The sequence below is a fragment of the Triturus cristatus genome, chromosome 11, assembly GCF_964204655.1.
Source record: "Triturus cristatus chromosome 11, aTriCri1.1, whole genome shotgun sequence".
Taxonomy (NCBI): Eukaryota; Metazoa; Chordata; class Amphibia; order Caudata; family Salamandridae; genus Triturus; species Triturus cristatus.
This window is the reverse complement of record NC_140594.1, coordinates 497,093,240-497,117,338: the sequence shown is the minus strand read 5'-3', so window position 1 is coordinate 497,117,338 and position 24,099 is coordinate 497,093,240. Positions and strand designations below refer to the sequence as shown.

The 24,099-nt window shown below is 43.8% G+C and overlaps 1 protein-coding gene across 4 annotated transcripts in view; it reads left to right on the top strand.

Moving 5' to 3' along the window:
• Positions 1 to 24,099, top strand: part of LOC146784474 (guanylate-binding protein 7-like) — a 622,481-nt gene that overhangs the window by 233,881 nt on the left and 364,501 nt on the right. For all 4 annotated transcript variants that reach the window (XM_085633263.1, XM_085633261.1, XM_085633262.1 and 1 more), the window contains 2 exons: positions 1,991 to 2,118; positions 2,431 to 2,540. In XM_085633263.1, the coding sequence (XP_085489389.1) occupies positions 1,991 to 2,118; positions 2,431 to 2,540 (238 nt within the window). The remainder of the gene's footprint in view (positions 1 to 1,990; positions 2,119 to 2,430; positions 2,541 to 24,099) is intronic.

The following is a 24,099-nucleotide window of genomic DNA, read 5'->3' as shown; positions in this document are numbered from 1 at the left end:
TCCCTCCAGGCGGGGTTCCGTGCAAAGGTTTCTACCATTGATCAATTATTTAGATTACTGTTGATCTACTGGAAGTCAGTCAGCATGGGTGCTGGTAATCTTTATTTGATTTTTGTGGACCTTCGGTCCGCTTTTGATATGGTCCAAAGGGAAAAACTATGGGCCCTTTTGTTAGAGATGGGTGCTCCCCCCTACCTTTGCCACTTATTTAAACGCCTCCATTCTGGCACCTATGCAAGGGTGAGATATGGGAGATGTGGGGAAATTTCTGGGCCATTCCCGGTTGAAAAGGGTGTGAGGCAGGGCTGTGTCCTGGCCCCCACTCTTTTCTCCCTTTTTATCAATGGGTTGATTGAGTATCTCTTGTGCACTGCTAACTTGGACTCCCCTGTCCTGGCGGGGCGTAAGGTCCCGGCCCTAATGTTCGCGGATGACACGCTTTTGTTATCTAAATCTTATATGGGCATCCAGCGTACATTAGAGGCCTTCTGCTCCTTCTGTAAAAACAGGGATTTGGAACTGAATCTATCCAAAACTAAATTTATGGTTTTCGGTTCCAATTCATTTAATTGCCCCCACCCTAAGCTGGGAGATGTTGAGCTGGATAGGGTTGCCACTTTTGAGTATCTGGGGGTGACCCTTAATGATAAAATGAATTGGGGGTCCCATTTGGCGAAGGCCAATTTGAAACTAGCTCAATCAGTGGGGGGTATCCTGAAGGTGTTTAACAACACCTCTTTTAAACCTTTGGGCCCCCCCATGGAAATTTATAAATCTCAAGCTAGAGGAGGAGCGCTCTATGGCGCTGAACTATGGGGATATTCCATTCCCGCTTCCCTCTCTTCAATTGAGAATTCTTTTATTAGGAGACTGCTGAAACTACCTGTCAGCACTCCATTAACTCCTTTGAGATGGGATCTGGGTCTGGTTCCCATAGAAGAGATTGCCCTGAACCGTCCTCTCCAGTTCTGGAGGCGTCTTTGGTCAACGCCTGAGTTGGTAAGCTATAGGTATGATCTTGGTGATATATTGGCAAGGGGAAAATCGGATAAGATCCCTTGGCTTACCTATATAAAGAACCTCTGCTACTCAATTGGGATGGGGAACCTATGGTCCGCCCCGGAAGAGACATGCCGTGCACTTTCGAAGAAATCATTGCGGGAGGTCTTGAAATCATATCGGAAGGGAATTCTATTCCACTCCTCTCTGGGTAGGCTTACTGACACCTTTCTGGATACTAAGTTTAGTCCCCAGTTTGAAGTTTTCCTGGACGTTATCCAACCACCTTTGGCAAAGAAACTCTACATCCAGTTTAGACACGGCTCGCTACCGCTGAGGGATCTCACACATAGATGGTCCAATGTATCGGATCCCGTAAGCACGTGTCGTTTATGTACTGTTACCTGTGAAACAGAGTTGCATGTTGTCCTTTTCTGCCCTTTATATATCATTGCAAGAAAAAAGTGGATCGTCCAGTTATGCAAGTCTAGGGGTCTCAGGGACCACAAGGAGGTGTTTAGAATCTTGAAATATGATACTACTCCAGTGATAGTGTTTGCAATGGCCAAATTTCTTCTCTCCATGTGGTTTACAAGGTCCAAATTTATGATTTCTGCCACTCATTTCCCCTGATTTTAGTATTACCTTCTTTGCCACCACAGTACCCTGAGGTGTAGTGAGTACATTTTTGGCCCTGGATACAACTTTTAACAATTTGTCTTTGTGGAAAAACCTCGTTTCTTCACTGTGTAATTTTTTTATGTAATAATTTTAATGTTTTAATGGATTACACTCTATACAATGTCTATTTAATCATGTTTTAATGTATATTACTATTTATGTCTTTTTATGGTATTTTACCGAAATAAAAGCTTTGACTGACTGGATACACAGACTAGTTTGTCTAGAGGTTTCTATATTTGCAATGTATACATTTGAAATTGAAATAGTATCATTGTCACTTTAATTTTAAATGTATTTTTTTTCCCAGGCTTTTCCTTGGGATCTACCATCGCGTCTCACACTAAGGGGATTTGGATGTGGTGCGTACCACACCCCCAGATATCTAAGCATACCCTAGTGCTGCTGGACACTGAGGGCCTTGGCGATGTGGAGAAGGTGAGTCATCAGAGATGGCCTTGTCTTTAAACAACATACCACAGTTTTTAAATTGGAAATACTTAATGGTTATCTGTCTGTTTGATGTCAATGGATAACTTTACTTGTTCCACTAGCAGTAAACTGTAGTATAGCAAATACAAATAGTTGGAAATACAGTTTCTTAACTAATCCCTATAACAAATATTCTGTAATGTCTCTACAACAATGACACAAAATTATATCCGAAGTCACCCATGGAGGTCTGGCAAATGAAAAATCAAAGTGTTATTTTATTGTGAATACAAAACGTGTATTTTGTATCTTTTCCAGGGAAATTCCAATAACGATAACTCAATATTTTCTTTGGCAATACTACTGAGCAGTGCCTTTGTCTATAACAGTATAGGCACCATTGACCAACGTTCACTCGATCAACTGCAGTATCCTTTGGAAAACTTATCATTCTCATGAATGTATCTCCTTCTCTGAATCCATCCTTAGAAATCTGCATTTATTGTTCACTATGCCTTTCTGGTGAGACTGTCATCAATATTGGAGCTCTGTGGTCGCACGTGATAGGGCACATTGTTGATATGAGGGCATAGAATGCACTGTTCAGAGTTTGTGCTTGATTCTTTTTTCAAGGAGCTTGTGTCCTCACATCAGCTGTGTTGATGTCACAAACTGCTGTAAAATGAACGGGAGAATTCCATATTGCCACATATACTCTGTCTGCTGTTACCTTCATATTAATATGAATGCTATAAAAAATGTAAATTAAGTTTCATATGTAACACAATGTAGTACAGTAATGAAAGTATAGAACTGTTAAGCTTCTTAAAGGCAGTGGACGATCTGTTGTCGTCCACCGCATTACCTCACTAAGGAAGTGGATGTCAATGAGTAGTCCACCACATTAGGGAAGGAAATCCTTCTGGAGCAAGCACCTGAGGCATTTTCTTTTTAAAACAAAGTTGCAATATGAGGGAAATGGTTTCCTTGAGCTCAGACTTCTTTTTACAATTTTATATGACGCACAGTGCACTTTCACATCAATCAAAGGGAAAGAAGACCGGACATAGTGAGGCACCGTCTTTCATCAGGAGACGTGTGGAAATGCTAGGTGTTAGGAATTTTATTGAGCCCCACTAGAAGTGAGGAAAATGCATGATCCTAGCTTTAGTTTGAGATTTGCAGATTATTGTGTTTAAGTAATCTTGTGGGATCCTGAAAATTTACACTGCCCGGGACTCCCCTTTGTGTCTAGTTTTCAGAAATGTCTGTTTTTGGTCAATTTCCCTATGTGGCGGTTGAGCCCTGCCTCAAAGTCCACAGCTGCCCCATCGTCAAAAAGGGTAATTTTTTCATAACAAAAATGTTATGACTCATTTTACATTTTGGCATCTTTCCTGTTCTGAAGCAATGTTTACTGTATGTCTTGGTTTAAATTGTGCCACTCTGTTGGGAAACGAGGTATCTGTGAGGCCTGCACAAATAACATGTCTACATTTGTTCTTCACTGGGAATTAAACACCCCATTGTAGCGCTTGACTTTCAGAGGGTAGCGTTGCAGAGCAGTCTAAGGCTTACTCAAGGGAGGTGGTGATCACCATTTGCAGGTACGCAGAAATAACACTCAATAATTGATTGTCCAGTCTGTACTTTACTTTATAAAAGGAAGAGTACATTTATTAAACACACACACTACTCAATACCATGTAACAATTTGCAAATATACATAAGCTGTTGTAATTACTTCGTGACATTGCATAACATTCCCACCCTCCCGCAGGGGAGCTGGGGTCTAGTACCACCACTCCGATGTATGCACATCATCTTGCCCCCTAATTCAGTAGGTTGACCATAAACTAGAGTGAGGGCCCTGGCCACTGGCACCATCCCAGTGGCGACCCACCCCAGTATCTCAACAAGCATTTAAAATGAGAACAACTCCCTCCCAAGCACTCTGTGATAAAATAGCTATTCATCTCGCACAGAAAATTGAGCTGATCTATGATAAAATCACCACAGTCGGGAACCTTCAGTATGATAATGCATCCTGCTGCCCTTCAGCCCTGACTAATGTGCACACGTTGGAAAACTTCCCTCCTCTCACACTTGCTAACATGGAGTCACTGTTGAATACAGTCAAATCAGGCTCCCCTTTGGATATTATTCCAGCAAAAACTTCCTTGTTGCTCTCCAAACAGTTATCCCCCCCCCCCAATTTGCTCTATCCTCAATCTCTCGATGAGTAAGAACCAACTTCCCGCTGAATGGAAGGTGGCACAAATAATTCCCATCCGTAAGAACATCAAGGCCCCCATGGAGGACCTATCTAACTATCGTCCCATATCCTTTTAACCTCTCCTGTGTAAGATATTGGAAAAACATTTCAACAAACATCTATCTGACCATGTTGAATTCACGGAATGCCTTGATCCATCTCAGTGTGGATTTAGGCCAAAGTACAGGACCGAGTCGGCATTGATTGCTGTTACAGACAACATTAGGCAGTCCCTGGACAACGGACAAGCAGTACTACTAGTGCTGCTCGATCTGTCGGCAGCCTTCGACACCGGCTCCCACCAGATTCTGCTCCGGAGACTTAAAAAAATTGGATTCCAAGGACACGCCTTTCAGTGGATGTCGATCTTTTTCTCCCTCCGGACTAAGACTTTTAATCTGGGCCCCTTCCGTTCGAAGACCATGGGACTGACTAAGGGAGTACCTAAATGCTCTGCCTCAGTCCCACCTTATTCAGAATTTACATTTCTCCATTAGCTGGATGACTTAGAAAGCTGGTCTTCACACCAATTTCATATGCTGATGATACTCAGCTACTACTTTCATTTGACAAACATACCCCCAATGCCCAGTCCACCTTATCGGAAGGCACGATCGCTATCTGTGGATGAGGAATAAGTTCCTCCAGCTTAATGCTGGGAAAACCGAGATTATGCTGTTTGGAGATGCACCCCTGCTGTGGTCCCCAGAATGGTGGCCAGATGATCTAGGTGCCACCCTGGTTCCCAAGACTGTGGTCAAGAACCTTGGCATACGCTTGACCAGAAACGGACAATGAAGGAGCACGTTTTAGCCTCTGTATGCTCTTGCTTCCATGTGCTAAGCCTTCTACGGAGGGTATTCCCCTTCCTTCCTTTGACCGCACGGAAAACTCTCTTTCAGGCACTGGTGTTGATCCACTTGTACTACTGTAATGCCCTTCTGATCTCAGCAAATGAGTCCTCGTTGAGTAGACTCCTAGTAGTCCAAAACACCACAGCCCGCCTTGTCTCGAATGTTCCTGCCAGAACAGCATCTCTCCCTCTTCTACAACAGCTTCACTGGCACCCAATACGCAAAGAGATCAAATTTAAGATATGCTGTACTGTGCATAAAGCACTAAATGGACATCCCCAGTTCAGCCCTTCACACCTTAGCGCAGTCTCAAATGCCCACACTCAGCTGCGGAACAAAAGTTCCATCCAAAGGTTGATTTTGAGGTATGGCTGAAAACTGGAGGGGTTGTTTCCTGCAAGTCCCCCAGAGGATTAGGGAGGGACTTTCCTCTTTTGTGCTGGGGGAGTCTGCGTTGCTCCTGCAGCTCCCCCTGCACCTTTGCATGCCTTTTGCGGTGACCCCATCTTCCTCTGGCCACCCTACGCCACCACCTAGCCGGTTTCTTCTGTAGGCCTTCCTGGATCCTGCAGGGCATTATGTGCACTTTTCCTCAGACCCCTGCATATTAGAGCAGCGGCTCTCCCCCTCCTCCGGGGAGAGCCGCGCTGCACTGCTGGCGGCATCACACCGCGTCACAACCTCGTTGGGGGCCCAGTCCCACCCGGACCCCTTATCAAAGGTGGGGTAATTGCAGCTCAGGGAGCCCACCCCCAGCTGCTCCTGCCAGCCTACCGTCCGACCCGCACCCTCATGTGCGGCCGCGGGAGCCAGCGCATCCATTAGCGGGCAGACCCGGAGGCTGCTGTTGGTCCAGCGGGACCTCAGTGGAGAGCGACGGCACTCCCCCCCCCACCTTCCTCCTACCATGGGGGGAGTGCAGTGGCACTCACCCTTCTTCCGGCATCACAGGGGCCCAGAGCCCAGGGTCCTTTTTACTTGGAGTGCAACGGCGCTCCCCTGCTTCAGCTATTCATTACGGTGGGAGAGTGCGACGGCACTCCCCCCACCTTACCGCAGCTACTGAGGCCCAGAGTTGGGGATCCCGGGCCCCAGAATTCTTCACAAGGAGTGCAACGGCGCTCCCCAACTTCACCTTCTGTGGGCCTCTGAGTTGGGGGCCCGGGCCCCTGGGGATCACTTCACGGGGAGTGCGATGGCGCTCCACGTCTTCTGCTTCTTCGGGTGGCAGGGTAGGCTCCTGGCACCCTCTAGGCACCTTCACGGGGACCGCGACAGCACTCCGCAACTTCTTCTTCATAGGGGGCAAGAATAGGCTCCTGGCCCCCTCCTGGGCACCTTCACTTTCTCTTCTTCTGGGGGCAGCCCCCGGGACCTGACCCAACCCTGGGGCACATCAAAGACTGGCGGTGGAGCCCCACGTGCTTCGTCGTCGGTCCTCTCAGAGGTCAACAGTCACCTACCTTCTGGGGGGTATATTGCGGCTCCCAGACGGCCAATTTTGGCCTCTTCTTACCCTGATGGCTAGTCTTCGCCATCTGGAGCACTTATGCCTCCCTCCTGACCTCCAAGAGGGTGAGCTGAGTAGGGAGCTGTCTTCACTGGCTTCCTGCATCAGCCTTTCACCTGGCTCTCCTCCTGGGCCTCTCTTCTCCTTGCGCAGAGGCCCAGACTTATCCTCACTGGTCCTGGACTCTCCCAAAGGCGGAGTCCAGGGTCCTGGGACAGTCGGGGGTTCCTCCTTCTAACTGTCCATGGCGCCAGGCTCCAGCACCAGTCTTCCTCAGCAAGACTACACCCCAGATAGAGCTCCTCTTCCTGTGCGAGACCTTTTAAAAGAATTTGGGGGGGGCTGGCAGGAAGGCCCTTCTGTCCTATCTTGCAGCGACACATCACCTCTCTGCCCCTGCTCCCGCCTTCCTGCACAGGCCTCTGGGATATTTCAGAATGGTGTTATCCAGGAGTCTCATGCCACATGGTCTCTGAAAAGCCCTCTTCCCCCCTTGCTGCCTTCATGGCCGGGGCCCGGAGTAGGCTTGGTGCCTGGCACCGGGTGACAGCTGCTGATGGTTAACCTGTAGCTCCACCCCCATCTCTTCCTCTTGGAGAGGAGACCTTCGCCCTAGGAATGCTTGCAGTGAAGGGCTAGGCCTCTGATGCTACAGCTTGGGGAGGAAGGTAATTAATCCAGCCTGGCAAGGTCACACCCAGCCAGGCTCTGGTTATGAGCTGAGTCAGAGGAATATGACATTTCTGGATGACCCATAAGCAGCACAGATATGGCTTTGGACTCAGCAGAATACTTATTTTTACACACCTTACAGTGTATTTTGGTGTGTGTCTGGAATTTGTAGGCCCTAGGGAAGTGAATCTATCCCATGTGGTCCCCATCTTCATAGGAGAGGAATGGAGTGTTCCCACAGTGAAAACAGTAAAGCACACTGACTTTCCCTTACCTGTGTCTTCACATACTATAAAGCCTATTCCATGTCAGCAACCCACTCTGCATATTTCCTGCCACACCATTCTATCTGTACCTGCTACTGGGCTGCTCACAACAGGAATCTCCCCCTCGCAGCCCTTTCACGTGTACACATCATGAGTTCACTGTGGGTGAGTCCCAGCTTATGAGGCTCTCCCACAGTGAAAGTTAAAAAATTAGGTGTTCAAAAGGTGAAAAATCCGGGAGGCTGAGATGGTCAGAAACACCTTCTAACACACTCATGCTGGGATAATCCATACTTGTTTAGAGGGTGATGTAGTAGGTAGTGTGTGCTGGAATTACAAATTCATGCCATATGCAGTAAAACGAGCAAGATGGTTGGGGTAATGCAAGCATGATTATAATGGAGTGATTGCTAATTCACTTGTTTGACTAATAATGCAGGCAAGTGTGTGTTGGGTAAAATGAGAAAGAAGCTGAGGAAATACAGCCATGTTTATTCTGAAGAACATGAACTGTTGTTGTTAACATGCCTGTGCTTACTAATGTGTGTAAAGTGTTTCCCGTCGCAGGCATAATGAACCGCCAAATGTATTGGCAGGAACATACATATGTGTGCTGAATGATACAGACACATACATCTCTGTAGTGGGCACTGAGACATTCAAGCATGTGCCTTTTTGCTAATATATACGTGTATGCTGGGATTACAAATGTGTGTGCACTATGTGTAATTACTAGGCCTCTTTTGAAGCCTTTTATAGCAAGCTAAACTGGTGGGGGGTGAGGGAAAATGGCCATTGTCTGTGCTGCCAAAAATGTAACAAGCAATGGGGGGGGGGTCTGTTTGTGATCTAAAGATGTGAAACCAAAATCCTCTCAAAGCTGTCTGAGCTGTATGGAGGGACCAGCAAAATGAAACCAGCTGCTGTCTCTGACAACTTAAAACTAAAGACATGACAATGACAAGGAATCCAGCCAATAGTAAGTTGCAGGGAAGGCTCTAAGCCATTTTTTATTTTTTGTTTAAAAGACAATATATCTGGACCACAGCTCATGTGTTATCTCAGCCAAGACCATACCAGCTGCTGCTGGCAAATCAAAAGAAACAAATTGATGAGGAAGTCAACCAATGGTAAGTAATGAATGAGATCCAGCCTACATAAACTTGCAAAATAAGTGTCTTAAGATAGAGTTGCTTTAAGAGGACTGTGGGAGTGTCAGCTGTGAGATCAGCCACTCACCTGAAATCCAGGTTCGTCTGTGGAGGCGATGCTAGCTCCTCAACCCACTCAGAACAACTCTCAGTGCTACTGATCACACAGGATCCCTGGCAGATGTTCCAAGAGGGTAGGGGATTTGGGATGAGAGAGAAACAAAGAAGAGAAGACACTGCTACCGTCTGCCACCTGGGCCAGCCAGGATCCAAGTTCTTATGAGCGGATGTAGTGAGGGTCTTTAACCTAAAGGCAAGGGGAGAAAGTAACTAACAGACAACCTCATTGTATGCTCATTTATTCTAACACATTTTAATCCTAGGAGTTACCTGATTGGTGTCTGTTGCTTAATGTGCTTTTACTGACACTAATGGTTAGTAAGCTTTCCTCTCAGGAACCTTGGTAATTATATAGGAGCAAAAACAACTGAAAATCTTTAAAACCTAAAACAGTATATTGCACATTCATGTCTTTGTTCCTGACACCAACGTGAGAATTTTGACGCACTCATACCTTAGATGTGTAAAAACATGCTTTAAAGTTAAGGAACGTTCTGGCCTTAATACGTACTCCGCAAATTAACTCAAATGCCAAGAATGTCTTTTCAGCAAGTCTATTATCACCAAAGTCATGTACTCAGCAAATTAACTCAAATGCCAAGAATGTCTTTTCAGCTAGTCTAAATGTCTCCAGAGTCACTTTATCAAAGTTACATGTGCACAGGGTTAAATAGCATCAGATTATTTCCACAAAAGCACTCTCATAAACTAAGAAGTTGGTGGAATCAGGAAAAAGGACACTTAGCTTATCCGCTGACTTGCTTCCGCTTTTCTTCCACTGAAGCCGTCTTCCATTGAAGACAGAGTGTCCCGGAATGTTGCTGACGCGCTGCTGGAATCCGACAAAGAGATGACGCGCCGCCAATGAGCCTGTCCAACAGGTTGAAGGCAAAAAGCCAAGCGCCACGTTGCATTGGGTGTGTCTATTTATAGCCAATCCTAGGGCGTTGTCACTCGTGTCCTAGCAATGTGTGTTTATTTACGTGACTCCGCAAATCACGTTTTCTTCTCGTAGGATTTCCTGAAAATGAAGCCGATGAGCGCTGGTTCATAGAAGCGCCTCGGTACATAAAAGAACCAATGTTTCTTGTGGGGGACATCAGTTAACAAGCATTGGTTCATGCAATAAATGGGCAAAAAACTAAAACAAACATTGGTTAATGCAACTGTTAACTGTGTGACAAAACAAAGACCAACATTACAGACTGCTGCCTAAATGCATAAAAGAACATGATTGGTCAAGCCTGGGATGAAGTATCCCTGACAGACCTAACAGGGAGCAAAGGCAAGAAGTGGATGCTTCCACCCCCTTGCCTTTCGAAGGTGACTTGTTTGTGAGATTGATGTCTTTGAGACTTCAGTATGAGTACTTTTGGAGAATGTGGTCACGCAAGGCCTGTGCCAAGCTGTGTCTTGATAGCAGAGCTACCTTGATATATGTGGACTGTTTCTTATTGATGATTGACTTGGCTATAAAAATATTGAAAGAGCTCTCAAACTCTGCACCATTCATATCGCGTATGGCGTTTGATGCATCACATTCAATGATAATGTGCCAGAAACGATCATTAAATGTCATATCTCATCAAAGAGTACCCTAAATTAGGTAACAGTAACATCTGTCATTTATGGTGCCTAGAACAGGCAGATGTGTGGTATTTAAAGCTGCTTAAAATCTTGATTTAATTTCCCATTAACACTATTGTCTTCTTGGGGCATGATCACAGGTTTGCTTGAGGCAGCCATGAACAGCATTCGTGCCTGTGAAAGATGTCTGCATAGTGTAGAGGCTGTGGTGCTGATGCTGCTTTGTTTAAGTGACCGTGCCTGTTGGTTTTAGCCACACCGTGTGCATCACTTTACTTTTGGTGGTCCGAACGGCCATGGCACACATCCGGATAATAGGCGGGTGGATAGTCACCACCCACTATTTTCCAGGGTTGATGCTGTCCCTCCTGCCAAGAACCTGGGTCTTAGCAAAATATGCTGAACTTGTTCTGGTGTAATTTTCCATCACCGGGACAGATACAGCACTGCCTGCACAGTGAATGCTTTCCATTCCGAGCAGCAATGTGCCGGCTGCGAGGGGGATTTCTTATTTCTCCTTGAGCTGGGCTTAAGACGAAGGACTGATTTAAAAGACCCTCAGCCCTCCTTGTAATGGCTTCACAGCAACTTAAGAGAAATTCAGAATGTATTGAAGCGAGGGAGTCAAAAGTATAAAACTAAAAGGTTTTATTTTAGTGCCATATATTGACCCACTGGTGCATGAAAGAAATACATCCAGCAGCAGCAGACTCCGACAGCTTCTGCTCAAGTTGAATAATAACCATTACATCATTGAATTCTAAATGACATACAAGAATTCTGCATTACCTCACAGCTGTCATGCAATTGAGAGCTGTTCATGGATAATAACAAATAAGAGAACAACTTACCACATGTTCCTTTTAACAAGAAAACAATAAACTCACTCTAAAACAAAATCTTCAAATTTCTTTGGTATCTTAGTACACCTTTTTTGCAAAGAAATATTACCCTCTTCAGACCCTTGCTTAACAAAATCTTCCGCTGGTTCAGAGGACCCTCCTGTGCTATCCCCCTCAGCAGGTCCCCCGGTAGAACATTGAGGAAGAATACAATTCTCACCATTCTCCTCAAACCACACATCACCATCACCCAACATTTCCTGTTCAAACAAAGTCTCCTGCCCAGGTTTGAGAACAACAATGGAACTTTTGTTCCACCATCCCTTATCTTTTAGAAACACAGCAGTATCAGCAACTCTCTCTACTATGAACGGCAGAGAAATTTAGAAGAACCCTTGCGTTGTAAGGAAGGCTTGATCACTGTTGACTCTATGACAAGAATCATGATAAGAATTGCCAAAGATACGAGAAGAAGTTATATTATCTCTAGCTTTAGCAATGCACGACTCCAAGGTATCACCATACACATTTTTACCAAAAACAGGTGTCAACAACGTCCTGGCTTGCCTACCTCTCATCAAAAAATACGGAGTCACTCCAGTGCACGTATGTGGAGTAATATGATAACTCCAAATCTTCTCCTTCAAAGATGCAAAAACGTCCAAATTACTTTCCAAAGCTACTTGAATCCCTTCTTTTATGAATCTATTAGCCCTCTCAACTTGACCATTGGCCCTTGGACAATACAAAGGCGCCTTTTCAGAGCGAACTCCACATTTTTGCAAAAAACTGAACATCTTGGCGGAAATAAATTGCACACCATTATCAGACATAAGAACACAAGGTGCTCCTTCAATTTTAAAAATATGTTCCAAAAAACATATAACCTCATCAGTAGTAGGATGTTCCACGAACGTGTAAAACATCCACTTAAAATAATTGTCAATGACAAGAATCAAAAACCTGCTTTCCCTGCCCAAGCAATCATAAGGCCCGAGAAATCAATAGACAATTTCTCCCAAGGTCCCATAGGAGCCTCTTGAACAGTTAAAGGTTCAGTGGAAACTTTCCAATGTTTGTCAGATCTGACACAAACCTTACAATTATCCACAAACTGTTCCATAAAAGAGTCCATCCCGGGCCACCAATAATAAATTTTCAACAATTTTTTAAAACTCCAGGATGCCCAGAATGAGCCTACTGAACAAGTTTATTCCTAACATCAGCAGGTGGTATAACTAAACCATGCCTCAACAAAAAGTCACCTTCAATGCTAAGCTTATTAGAGACCTGCTCAAAACTCCTGAGACAGGGATCCAAATTCCTGCTAGGTGGCCAACCATTAACCACAAAGTGTTTAACTTTAGACAGAACACTATCTATCTAGGCAGATTCCGTCCATTCTTTTTCGGAAATTGCAGTATAACATGAACCAACAGCATCCACCATGGCAACAACACATTCATGCTGATCAGTGATCTCTCCCTCTGACTCTTCATAAGGAGGAAGCCTGGACAAACAATCCGCAGCAAAATTCTTTCCCCCAGGAATATGTTGAATTTCAAAATTGAATTCTTGTAATCTAGCAATAAGGCTTACAAGCCTGGAGACGCATTACCCGATCTCACACCATCCATCATATACACAAGTGGCTTGTGATCCGTGACTAAAACAAAAGGACGCCCCCATAAAAAGTTCTTCAACTTTTTTACGGCCCACACACAAGCCTAGGCCTCCTCAATAGTGCTGTAGTGTTTTTCTGCTCCGCGAATACCTCTGGAAATTAAAGAAATTACTCTTTCTTTACCATCTACCATTTGTGTAAAAACAGCCTCTAAGCCAATAGCACTGGCATCAACCGTAACATAAGATTTTCCATCAGGATCAAAAGTATTGAGTCCTGGTGTATTTGCAATGAGTTTTTTTACTTGAGGAAAAGCCTCATCATGTTCTGAAGTCAATTCTAAAGTTGTCTCAGAGGCTCCACAACAAGAGCATAGCCTCTTCCAAACCTTGCATAGTACTCCCTTAAACCTAAAAACGATCTTATAGAGTCCTTGTCCTGTGGCTTACTAGCTTTGTCCAGAGCACTAACAAGATCCGCCTTGGGAAAAATGCCATCACAAGTAATCCTATGCCCGAAGTAGTCAATTTCACTAACCATAAATTTACACTTGTCCTTACTTACTGTCATCCCTTTACTTTCCAACACATCACACACCTTATCCAAAATGACATTATGCTGATCATATGTTTCAGCGAATATCAGAATGTCATCTTGAAAGGCCAGAACTCCCCTCAAACCCTAAAATAACTTCTCAATTAATTTTTCGAAAACACTGGCCCCTGAGGCCAGCCCAAACGGCACTCTCAAAAATCTATAAAGACCAAAAGGAGTAATGAAAGCAGTGATATCTTTCGAGGTATCATCCAAAACAACCTGATGGTAGGCGGATTTGAGATCAATGACAGAAAAAAAACATTGCCCCGTTGACTTCTGCTAATAGTTCTTGTATGTTAGGAAAGGGGTAAGTATCTACCACAATGTTTCATTCAAAGACCTAAGGTCCACATATAACCTCAAATCTTGATTTTTCTTGAGAGCAATAGCGATGGCAGAAACCCACTCAGAACTGTCAGTAGACTCAATGGTACCCTCATCACACAAAGCATCCAAATGAGATTTTAATTTCTGGCGCACACCTAGAGGAACCATGGTACAGCTCATTTTATAAATTTAATTTTGGAATCAAAACCTTTAACCTGGCCAACTTTATCACAAATATTTTTTTTGTGTTCACCAGAATATCATTTACACTCGGTTTCTCAACAGTCACACTTTTAACTTCAATGTCCTTAACTGAATAGGACAATCCGTACCTGGACAAAAAATGATGCCCAACTTTCCAAGGTCGTACCACCCTACTATGTTCTTACCATCAATGGCTACATATATCTTAGTAACAACATTGCGCCCTTTAAACTCCAAATTCTCTTCAAAGTACCCCAACATCTGAATTTCAAAATTCCCAAATGCCTTAAGGTTGATATCAGTGTTTTTAAGTTCAACACCAACCCAATTCTCTTTAAAAAAACACATCAGATAAGATGGTAATGGGTGAACCCGAATCAGCCATGACTTCTAGAGCCACCAACCCAATGAGTACAACACCCAAAGGCGCTTTAAAGGGAACAGCAACATTACTGATAGTTTGATCAAATGAAGCATCATACACCGTAAGAAGTAAATTATCTAAATCATGCTCTACATTAGATATGGTATTCACAGTGGAAGTTGAAATTGCTTTCCGTGCCCTGCAAACACTTTGAAAATGACCGTATTTGTCACATTTTACACATTTCTTCTTTAAAGCAGGACAATCTGGACAATTTGCCAAATGTAATTTAGACCCACACCTATAACAGCTAAGTTTAGTACCTCTTCCTGCACCAGTTCTGATTTAACTTTTAACAGATTGTATAGCACAAACAGGCTATGAAGACTTATTATCATCAGTCGTGATGGCTTTCGCTGATTGAATAGATCTCTCAATACCTTTCGCAAGGTCCAACACTTCAGCCAACGTAGGATTGCGACAGGCTAAAAGCCTCTCTGCACTTTTTTAGATTCATAGTTAAAAACAAACTGGCCTCTTATGCAAAAATCAACGTTGGCTCCAAACTCACAATTAGCAGCCAACACCCTAAGGGCTGCAACATACTCCTCAATAGATTCATCCGCATGTTGTTTCCTTTTATGAAATTAATGTCTTTCTATCAAAACATTAGGCTCATCCTCAAACTGTTTCTCCAATCTTGCCACCGCTTATTTAAAGACATTCCAGCCATCACCTTGACCTCTTGGTGCAGTTACAGGTGCGAGGTTTTTAATAATTTTAATAGCAGCAGTGCATAAAAAAAGGAAAAAAAACGCTTTTTTCCTGTCAGGAGAAAAATTCTTCCCATCAATCCCTACAATATAATTTTCAAATGTGCTAAACCATTTCTTCCACCTCAACTTTGGCTTGCCAGGAACCTGCAAGAAAATTGCAGGTTGATTACAGAACTGAGAAGTCGCCGTGACTCAGTATAGTACATTAGAATGAATTATAAAAAATAAAGTATGCAGGTAAATACGCTGCCCAACACAGCTGCAGGAAGAGAAAAACAAACTTTAAAGTCCAAATTCAATAAGAATTAACCAGCAAAAGGTAAAGCATTTAATATGCACATTAAGTACTTGCCATAAGTGTGCATATCACTGAAGAAATATAGCCCCTCGGAGATGTACAACAAAGTGTGTGTGTCACTGTAGCAGACACACCCTGAAGAAATCACAATGCAAAACTGAACAAGTGTACACACCACTGTGATGCGCAATAAATAATAAGATAACTGAAGAAAATTGCCACAATTCCTCTAAAATAGTGTGCGAATCACAGATACGCACACACAGCTGCTCCGATGACTTGAACTGGGAAGCAGAACTAGAGCGTCAACACCTCACACGAACATGAAGTTGTTTGGTGAGTTTTAAAACGCTACCAGCTCACCAGTAAGACAAAGACTTTAGTGTGCACCCAAAATGGCAGTCACGTTGTCGTTTGCGTGCGCTTTTTATCGGAGATGGATCACACGCACAACTCCATCATCTATGCAGACGTCACGTGGAGCTTCTCCGTCACAGAGAGAGTGCACGAGCAGATGAACAATGCTTCACGTTCAGGAATCTTCATCCCATGCAGGAATCCACGAGCGCAGAGGGCCTCTGTTGTGTTTATTTCTATCTGTCCTCGCGACTTGCCTCGCGCTACCTTCTGCCTCGAGCCTTCGCCCAAGGTTCCATGACGTTTCCCCGTTCTATTCTGGAACCTTGGGCGAGGGTGATGGTTGGAAGGACAGTTGACAGCTTGCCAGGTAGATTGTTAGACGCCTCTTGGTGTCAGGGCTTTACCGGATTAAACTTCATTTATTCTACCTTACCTGTTTCCGGATTTCATCCTTACAAATTGGCGACGAGTGCCCTGACGCCACTGCGGACCTGCGTGTGAGTTCGTGTCTCGTACACTCCTGATTCTTTCACGACCCTCGTAGACCTTCAAGACGGCGTCGAATTCTGCCACGTTGGTGCTGGACGACGACCCTCGTGGACCTTCGGGACGGCGTTGAATTCTGCCACGTTGGTGCTGTTCAAATTTACGGTGAGATCCATGCCGACTTATGTTGTGGCGCTCTCCCGCATCGTCTTTGAATTTTGGGCCATTGACTGTTGTGCTTCGCTATTGTGCGCTTGATTCCCCCCACGCCTTGCATCTTAAGGGACGTTGCCTCTTTCTGGCGGTTTCCTGTATTCTAACAAAGGCGCTTCACCTCAGGGATCAGCGTGTGCGCACATACCGCGTCACTGGAACGCATTGGCGGACATTTTGAATTGGGCTCACATTTCAATCTCAGCGGCCATTTTAGGAGCGTCCTGTACGCGTTTACACGCTTCATCTCTTCATTTCTTCACAGTGATGCGCTCACTCAGATTTATTGAAGTGAATTGATGCGCACACTGTCTGCTGCCATTCCAATCATATTGGATGGTTTCTTCAACACTTATAACATAGTGTATTGTACGTTGATTGCTACCACTGCGAAATTGGAGTTTTTTTCGCATTACTTCACTATTGTTATCACAGTTGGCTCTTCAGTGATGCACACACTACCTTGTGCGTCTTCATGATATTACTTTAGTTTCCTCACGTTGTGTATTATCTGCTTTGTTTCTCATTTTCGTCTCTATTTTCCTTATTCCTTCTTATTCTACCCTTACACTCTTCTTATTTATTTATTCTCCTTCTTCTTGTGTTTTCTCTCTTCCTTTCGTCTTTTCCATTTTGTCATGGCTTCAGGCAATATTTGGAACCTTTCTCCACCTCAACCCTTCATTCCTGCGCCAGGTGATTCGTGTCTTAAATGGGAAGATTGGTGTGAATACTTCGAGAATTATATCTCTACTTTTGATGAGGAAGGTGAGGAACTTACTCCAGAGAGGAAGAAGAAAATGTTGCTGCACCGCATGGGAGCGAAAACTATGAAGATTTATAACAGCATTAATAAGAAAGTGAGAGCTGCAGGGGATGACGACATTTATGCTCATGCCTTAGAGGATCTTACGAATTACTTCAAACCTACTGTTTGCGTGTCAGTCCACAGATACAAGTTCTTTCATCGCAAACAAAATTCAGAGGAGTCCATTGAAGATTTTGTCTCTGCACTTAAAAACTTGGCTCTGACCTGCAGATTTGGTGAGCTTCATGATGAATTCATTCGCGACCAGATAATTATGCGTTCTGCGAATCGTGAGATCCAGGAGAAACTGTGGGCTAAAGGAGAAGCTCCTCTCCAAGAAATCATTGACATGGTCAAGAGAACGGAATTGACAGGTAGATGCGCCAAGGCTGTTCTTTCTGAAAAGAAAAGTCAACATTCAGAGGAGGATCAAACTATTGTAGCCAAAGTGAAACACTTTAGAAATACTACTAAGACAGCTTCTCATGAACTAAAAACAAGGAATGAGTCTTCGTCGAAGGTCATGTTGACTGGAAACAAAAGATGTTTTAGATGTGGTAGCAAATTCCATCTGGCGAACGACAAAAACTGCTCTGCCCTGAAACAGAAATGTACCAAGTGTGGAATTGTTGGTCACTTTGCAAAAATGTGTCATAGCAAGCAAAGGAAGAACTCTAACGTGAAAGTAGTTGTACCTGATGGATATGACATGTCGGATTCCTCTGATGAGGATGACATGAATCTTTGTGTGCTACTTGTTGATGATGACGTTCTGAATGTGAAGGGCAAAAGCAAAAAACCTATCTGCCATATGGAGATTGGTGTGGTGAACATTGCCATTGTAGCTGATTCGGGATCACCCTATACAATTGTTAACAGAAGTGTCTGGGAGGAAAAATTCATTCCCGTGTTAGGCCGCAAGCTTGCCAGTCCTGACATTTCACCTAAGACTTTCACAGGAGAACCTATCGATATTTTGGGTTACAGGGAACTGCCTTTCCTATTCAAAGACAGACAAACAGTTAGCAAATTGTACGTTTCTGCCGTTGGTCCTTCTGTACTGGGGTGGAGGGACCAAGGTAAGCTGGGCATATTCCTAGATCCCAACAGCCCTGATCCCGTCTTGTCTGTGCAATCGGAGGATGCATATGCAATAAATATCAAAGAGAAGTTTCAAACTGTATTTTCTGGGAAAATAGGGAGGCTTAAAGGATTTCATCATAAAATTGAACTAAAAAAAGATGCTGTTCCGTGTATCCATAAATGCAGGAACATCCCTTTCTCCATCAGGGATGAAGTAAAATCAGAACTCGTTAAACTACAAAAGGGTGGTATTATTGAACCCGTGGAGTCTGCAGAATGGGTCGCACCTTTGGTTTGCGCTAAAAAATCCAACGGCAAGCTCCGTTTATGTGTGGACCTCAGGGACCTTAATAAGAATATCCTTATTGATCAATACCCTTTGCCTAGAATCAGTGAGATGTTTTCTCGTACTAATGGAATAAAATGGTTCTCGACTGTTGACCTTACTGCAGCGTACCACCAGGTTGCATTACATCCTGACAGCAGAAGCCTCACTACATTTGTGACTCCATTTGGATGTTTTAGGTTTAAGAGAGTCCCTTTTGGACTTGCCTCTGCTGCAGCTATGTTTCAGAGGCTCATGCATATGCTATTTAAAGATGAGCCCAACCTGTTAATTTTTCAGGATGACATTATGATCATGGGAACCACCAGGGAGGAACATGATGAGAATTTGTTTAGGGTTCTCAAGACTTTGGAACAGTATGGTCTTACCGCTGACATTCTGAAGTGTAAATTTGCTGAGACCAGTGTTACCTATTTAGGTCATGAAATTTGCGGTGAAGGCATCAAACCAAAAAAAGAGTTGTTGTCAGCTATCAAGGATGCCCCTTCCCCAAAAAACAAAGATGAAGTGAAGGCTTTTTTGGGGTTGTCTGAATTTTATGCGAAATTTGTAAAAGACTTTTCTTCTAAGACCTTTCCTCTTAGACAGCTTGTTAAACAAGGATGCAAATTCGTGTGGTCTGATGAGTGTGAGAGGGCTTTTGGGGATATAAAAGATGACATTTGCAGAGCCCCACCTTTGCAAGGTTTTAATCCCTCCCTACATTCCATTGTTACCACTGATGCCAGCGGGAAAGGTTTGGGGGCGGTTTTGAGCCAAATTGACAGCCTGGGCGTTGAGAGGACTGTTTCTTTTGCCTCACGCTCCATTACAACCACTGAGGAAAGATACTCCATTATAGAGCGTGAGGCTTTAGCATGTGCATGGGGTTTGGGACATTTTCGGCAGTATGTCTGGGGATTTAAGATTACCCTGAGAAGTGACCATAAACCCCTGGTCAAAGTACTTACTACTAAGGGTTTACAAACTGCCTCTCCCCGTCTTGCACGGATTTCGGTGAGAATGTTGGATTATAGTTACAATGTACAATATGTTCCTGGATCAAAAAATGTGGTTGCTGACTGTTTGAGTCGTTTACCTTTACCTTGCACAGATGACTCCGTAGGAGAAATCGAATCTTTTTGTGTTGCTAAAATTCTGGATGACATTTCTTGTATTTCGCAACATGAATGGTTATCAGCACAAGCTGGAGACACTACTTTGTGCCAGGTTGGGAAGTATATTGTTGAGGGCTGGCCCATAAAGAAAGACTTACCCCACAGTTTGCGTACTTTCTGGGAATTGAGGCACGAGTTGTCATTAGAAGGTGGTCTTATCCTCAGAAATGGTAGAGTCATACCCCCCACTTCCCTTCGATCCAAATTGCTTGATATCTGTCATGAAGGGCATCTTGGTATTGGGAAGACTAAGAGTAGGGTTAAAACCTCTTACTGGTGGCCGGGGTTGGACCTGGAAATAGAAAGGAGGGTGAGGAACTGTCTGGCTTGTGAAAACTCTGATAAGTCACAGCATACCTTGAAACCACCCCTTCAACCACTGTCCAATCCTTGTATGCCATGGACAAGACTGGGAGTTGACATTTTTGGGCCCATTTGGGAAAAAGGAGAGCACGTTTATCTCATTGTCTTGGTGGATCATTTTTCTAAATGGCCAGAAGTGGAAATTGTGCAATCTGCTGATGCTAAAGCCATCATCAAGTTCTTAAAGAGTGTGTTCATGAGGGAAGGGTTGCCCAAGTGTATTGTAACCGACAATGGTCCACAATTCGTTTCTGACAGCTTTAAGCGGTTTGTCAATGACAATGGCATTTCTCACAAGACTACCTCCCTGTACCACCCTGCTGGTAATGGTGCAGTGGAGAGGTGTAACCGTGTTGTGAAGGGGATTGTGCAATTGGCCAATCATAATGATCTCTCGTGGTGGAAGGAATTGACTCGCAACTTGTGGGCTTTCTGTGTGACACCCTGCGAGTCTACTGGCTCTAGTCCTTTTGTGTTATTAAGAGGCAGAACACCTATCACCAAAGACTGCATTGGGTGGTCATTCCCTAAGAAAGTTGATTGGTCTGTGAAATCGGTTAATGACAAAATTACACGTACTCAGCAAAAGATTAAAGACCATTATGACTCCAAGCATGCATGCAAACATGTCAATATTCATGTAGGACAGTGGGTTAGAGTCAAGAGTAGTGGTTTTGTCAAAAAAGGATTTAGCCGCTATTCGCAACCCCTCATGGTCAAGGAAATCTTTTGCAATTCTGCACTCGTGGAGGATGGAAAGGTGTGGCATTTGTCGTCTCTGTCATTGTGCCGGGGAGATGGTACCTTGCCCCCACAGTACTCTGATCCAGGGTGGAGGAGTGTTTGCACCTCTTCTAGATATGATTGGATTCTTGACGACGACATCCACCAGGGATATTCCCATGTAGGTAGTGAGGTTCCACCCTTAAACGATCCTGGGGAGGGCACCAGTGGTTGTCCTGTCTTGAGGGAGAATTCCACCAGTCTTAGTGACTCTAGTGTTGTTTTCAATGATCAGCCTATTCCTGAGAGTTCCGCTGGGGAGACCATTGTTCGCACGTCATTTGACTCCACTACTCGTAGTGCTGACGATACTCCCCAAGTTGGAATTCCAGACACGCCACTAGATGGTTTCTTTCCTCATGAGCTTGACGTTGGTGCTTCCAATGTTAAAGAGTCCACCATTAGTAGACACGGGAGAGAGATAATTCCTCCTAAAAAGTTACAAGATTTTGTATGTGATTAATTACATTTTGTTTTGTATCCTTTCACTTTTGATATTCCTGTAACCTTATTTTCCTTACAGTTGCTTACACTACTTTGTGGTTCCACTCATCCTGTTTTCATTTTCTGTAAATGAGGAGATGTGTTGTGTTTACTTCTATCTGTCCTCGCGACTTGCCTCGCGCTACCTTCTGCCTCGAGCCTTCGCCCAAGGTTCCATGACGTTTCCCCGTTCTATTCTGGAACCTTGGGCGAGGGTGACGGTTGGAAGGACAGTTGACAGCTTGCCAGGTAGATTGTTAGACGCCTCTTGGTGTCAGGGCTTTACCGGATTAAACTTCATTTATTCTACCTTACCTGTTTCCGGATTTCATCCATTCACGTTCAGGAATCTTCATCCCATGCAGGAATCCACGAGCGCAGAGGGCCTCAGAAGCCACAATGGTGACATCAAAATGAATTTACAGTACCTTGTAGCAATTCAGACGATGAGTCCCGACAGTAGAATACCTGCTCCTTAGATAGTTTCAGTCGCAACAAGTTGAAGTGGCAGGAAATCCAGATGAAATGGCAAGTAATCCTCTAAACCGTGAAAAACGGCTTTCAGGGTAAAATTGTAAAAGGCACAGTGGGTCAGCACTAACTAATAACTCGTCACCATTGTAAGGAAGCGAGGGAGTAAAAAGTATCAAAATAAAAGGTTTTATTTTAGTGCCATGTATTGACCCACTGGTGTATGAAAGAAATACATCCAGCAGCAGCTGACTCCGACAGCTTCTGCTGGATTGAATAATAACCATTACATCATTGAATTCCAAATGACATACACAAATTCTCCATTACCTCACAGCTGTCATGCAATTGAGAGCTGTTCATGGATAATAACAAATAAGAGCACAACTTACCACAGAGAAACTTTGGAAGAAAGCTTTTGGCTTTTTTAAATCCTATATAAAAGAGATATGGATGCACTGGAAGAGCAGATGTTTCGGTCTATTTGAGTATTTACATGAATAACAATTTAAATGTCACCAATTTTTAGTGTCTTTTATAATGCTACTCTTACCAATGTAGGGTGTTCAGAGTGCCTTACATCACATCCACACTTATACATTGACAATAAATCACTCAAGTGTGCAAATCAATGAACAGAATGATGTACATAAAATGATGAGGACTGGGTCACTGAAATTATGCGGTGGGGGACAAATTATGTGGAAGCGTTGACTAAATTATGCAGCAAGATAAGGCAAATTATGGGGCGTAATGTGGCACATTTAGTGCTAGTATTACCTCATTATTTTGAAATATTTACACATGTTAACACTATCTGGGCAAAGGTTCACCTCATTAGGACCACGATGACACCCAATACAGAAATAAGCAACAGGAAGGTGACTAGTCAACCTTTGGAAATGCCTTCCACTCTGCAGCAACATGGGTCGCTGCCACTTTTAGTAACTTTTTATCTGTGTGAGATAGAGATAATTTATCTTGTTGAAATCTGAAGATTATGCAGCAGATAATGGATTATGTGGTAAATGCGGTAAATCCATATTTATGCAGAAAACACTACTGCTGCAAAATCACATAATTCCAATGGCCCTGAATGAGGGTTACAAAGTGTAGGAATCACAAATCGTCTTTCATAGTTCACTGTGCTAAATTATAAGGATTGCAGTTTAGGAACTGCAAGTAACATAAGGATCTCTGTGGTAAAAGCAGTAGCACACTTACCTATCTACATAAAATAAAAATGTGATCTGCATGTTACATGATGTTCTCTGCTACTTTGAATCAAAACTGTGACTAGGCAAGGCAGGTCCTCGAACCACCTCCCTCCCTCCTCACTGCCTCGCTCAGCAGGTCTCCCGCTCAGCTGTTCCTACCTGCCCGCTGCCTTTGCATTGGTCATCGTTGTGCCTGAATCGCCTTTACTGCATTGCTTATTATTCTCCTTGTTAGCAGTTACTGTCTACTGCTTATGCCCTATGTTACTCTCCTTGTTAGTCTATCTGCTTACTCCTTTTGCCTTCTGCATTTTGCAGTTCTGTGCATTCTGTGATTCCATGCCCTCTGTTTCTGTCCTTGCTAGTTCTTCTGCTTACTGTTGATGCCTTCTGTAATTCTCCCACTCTGCTGCTCCCTCCTGCCCCTGCTCGCTGCCTTTGCATTGTACATTGCTTTTGTACAAAGTATCTGTATTTGTTGCCCACTGTATCTGCCTTGCTAATAAATAGCTTTAGTTCTTACTGTTACTGTCGTTGTATTTTGTATTAAGCCTCTGTATCTGTTACCCACTGTATCTGCCTTGCTCTTATATCATTTTTTCCTATTGCCTGTACTTGTTTTCTTACTCGCTGCTCATTCCCATCCATTTTTGCTGCTTCTCCCTTCCACTTCCTGCCTCCCGCCGTTTCCGTCCACCACCACCCAGCTCCCCTCCCTCCTCCCAGGAACTACTTAATGAAGGCCACAGT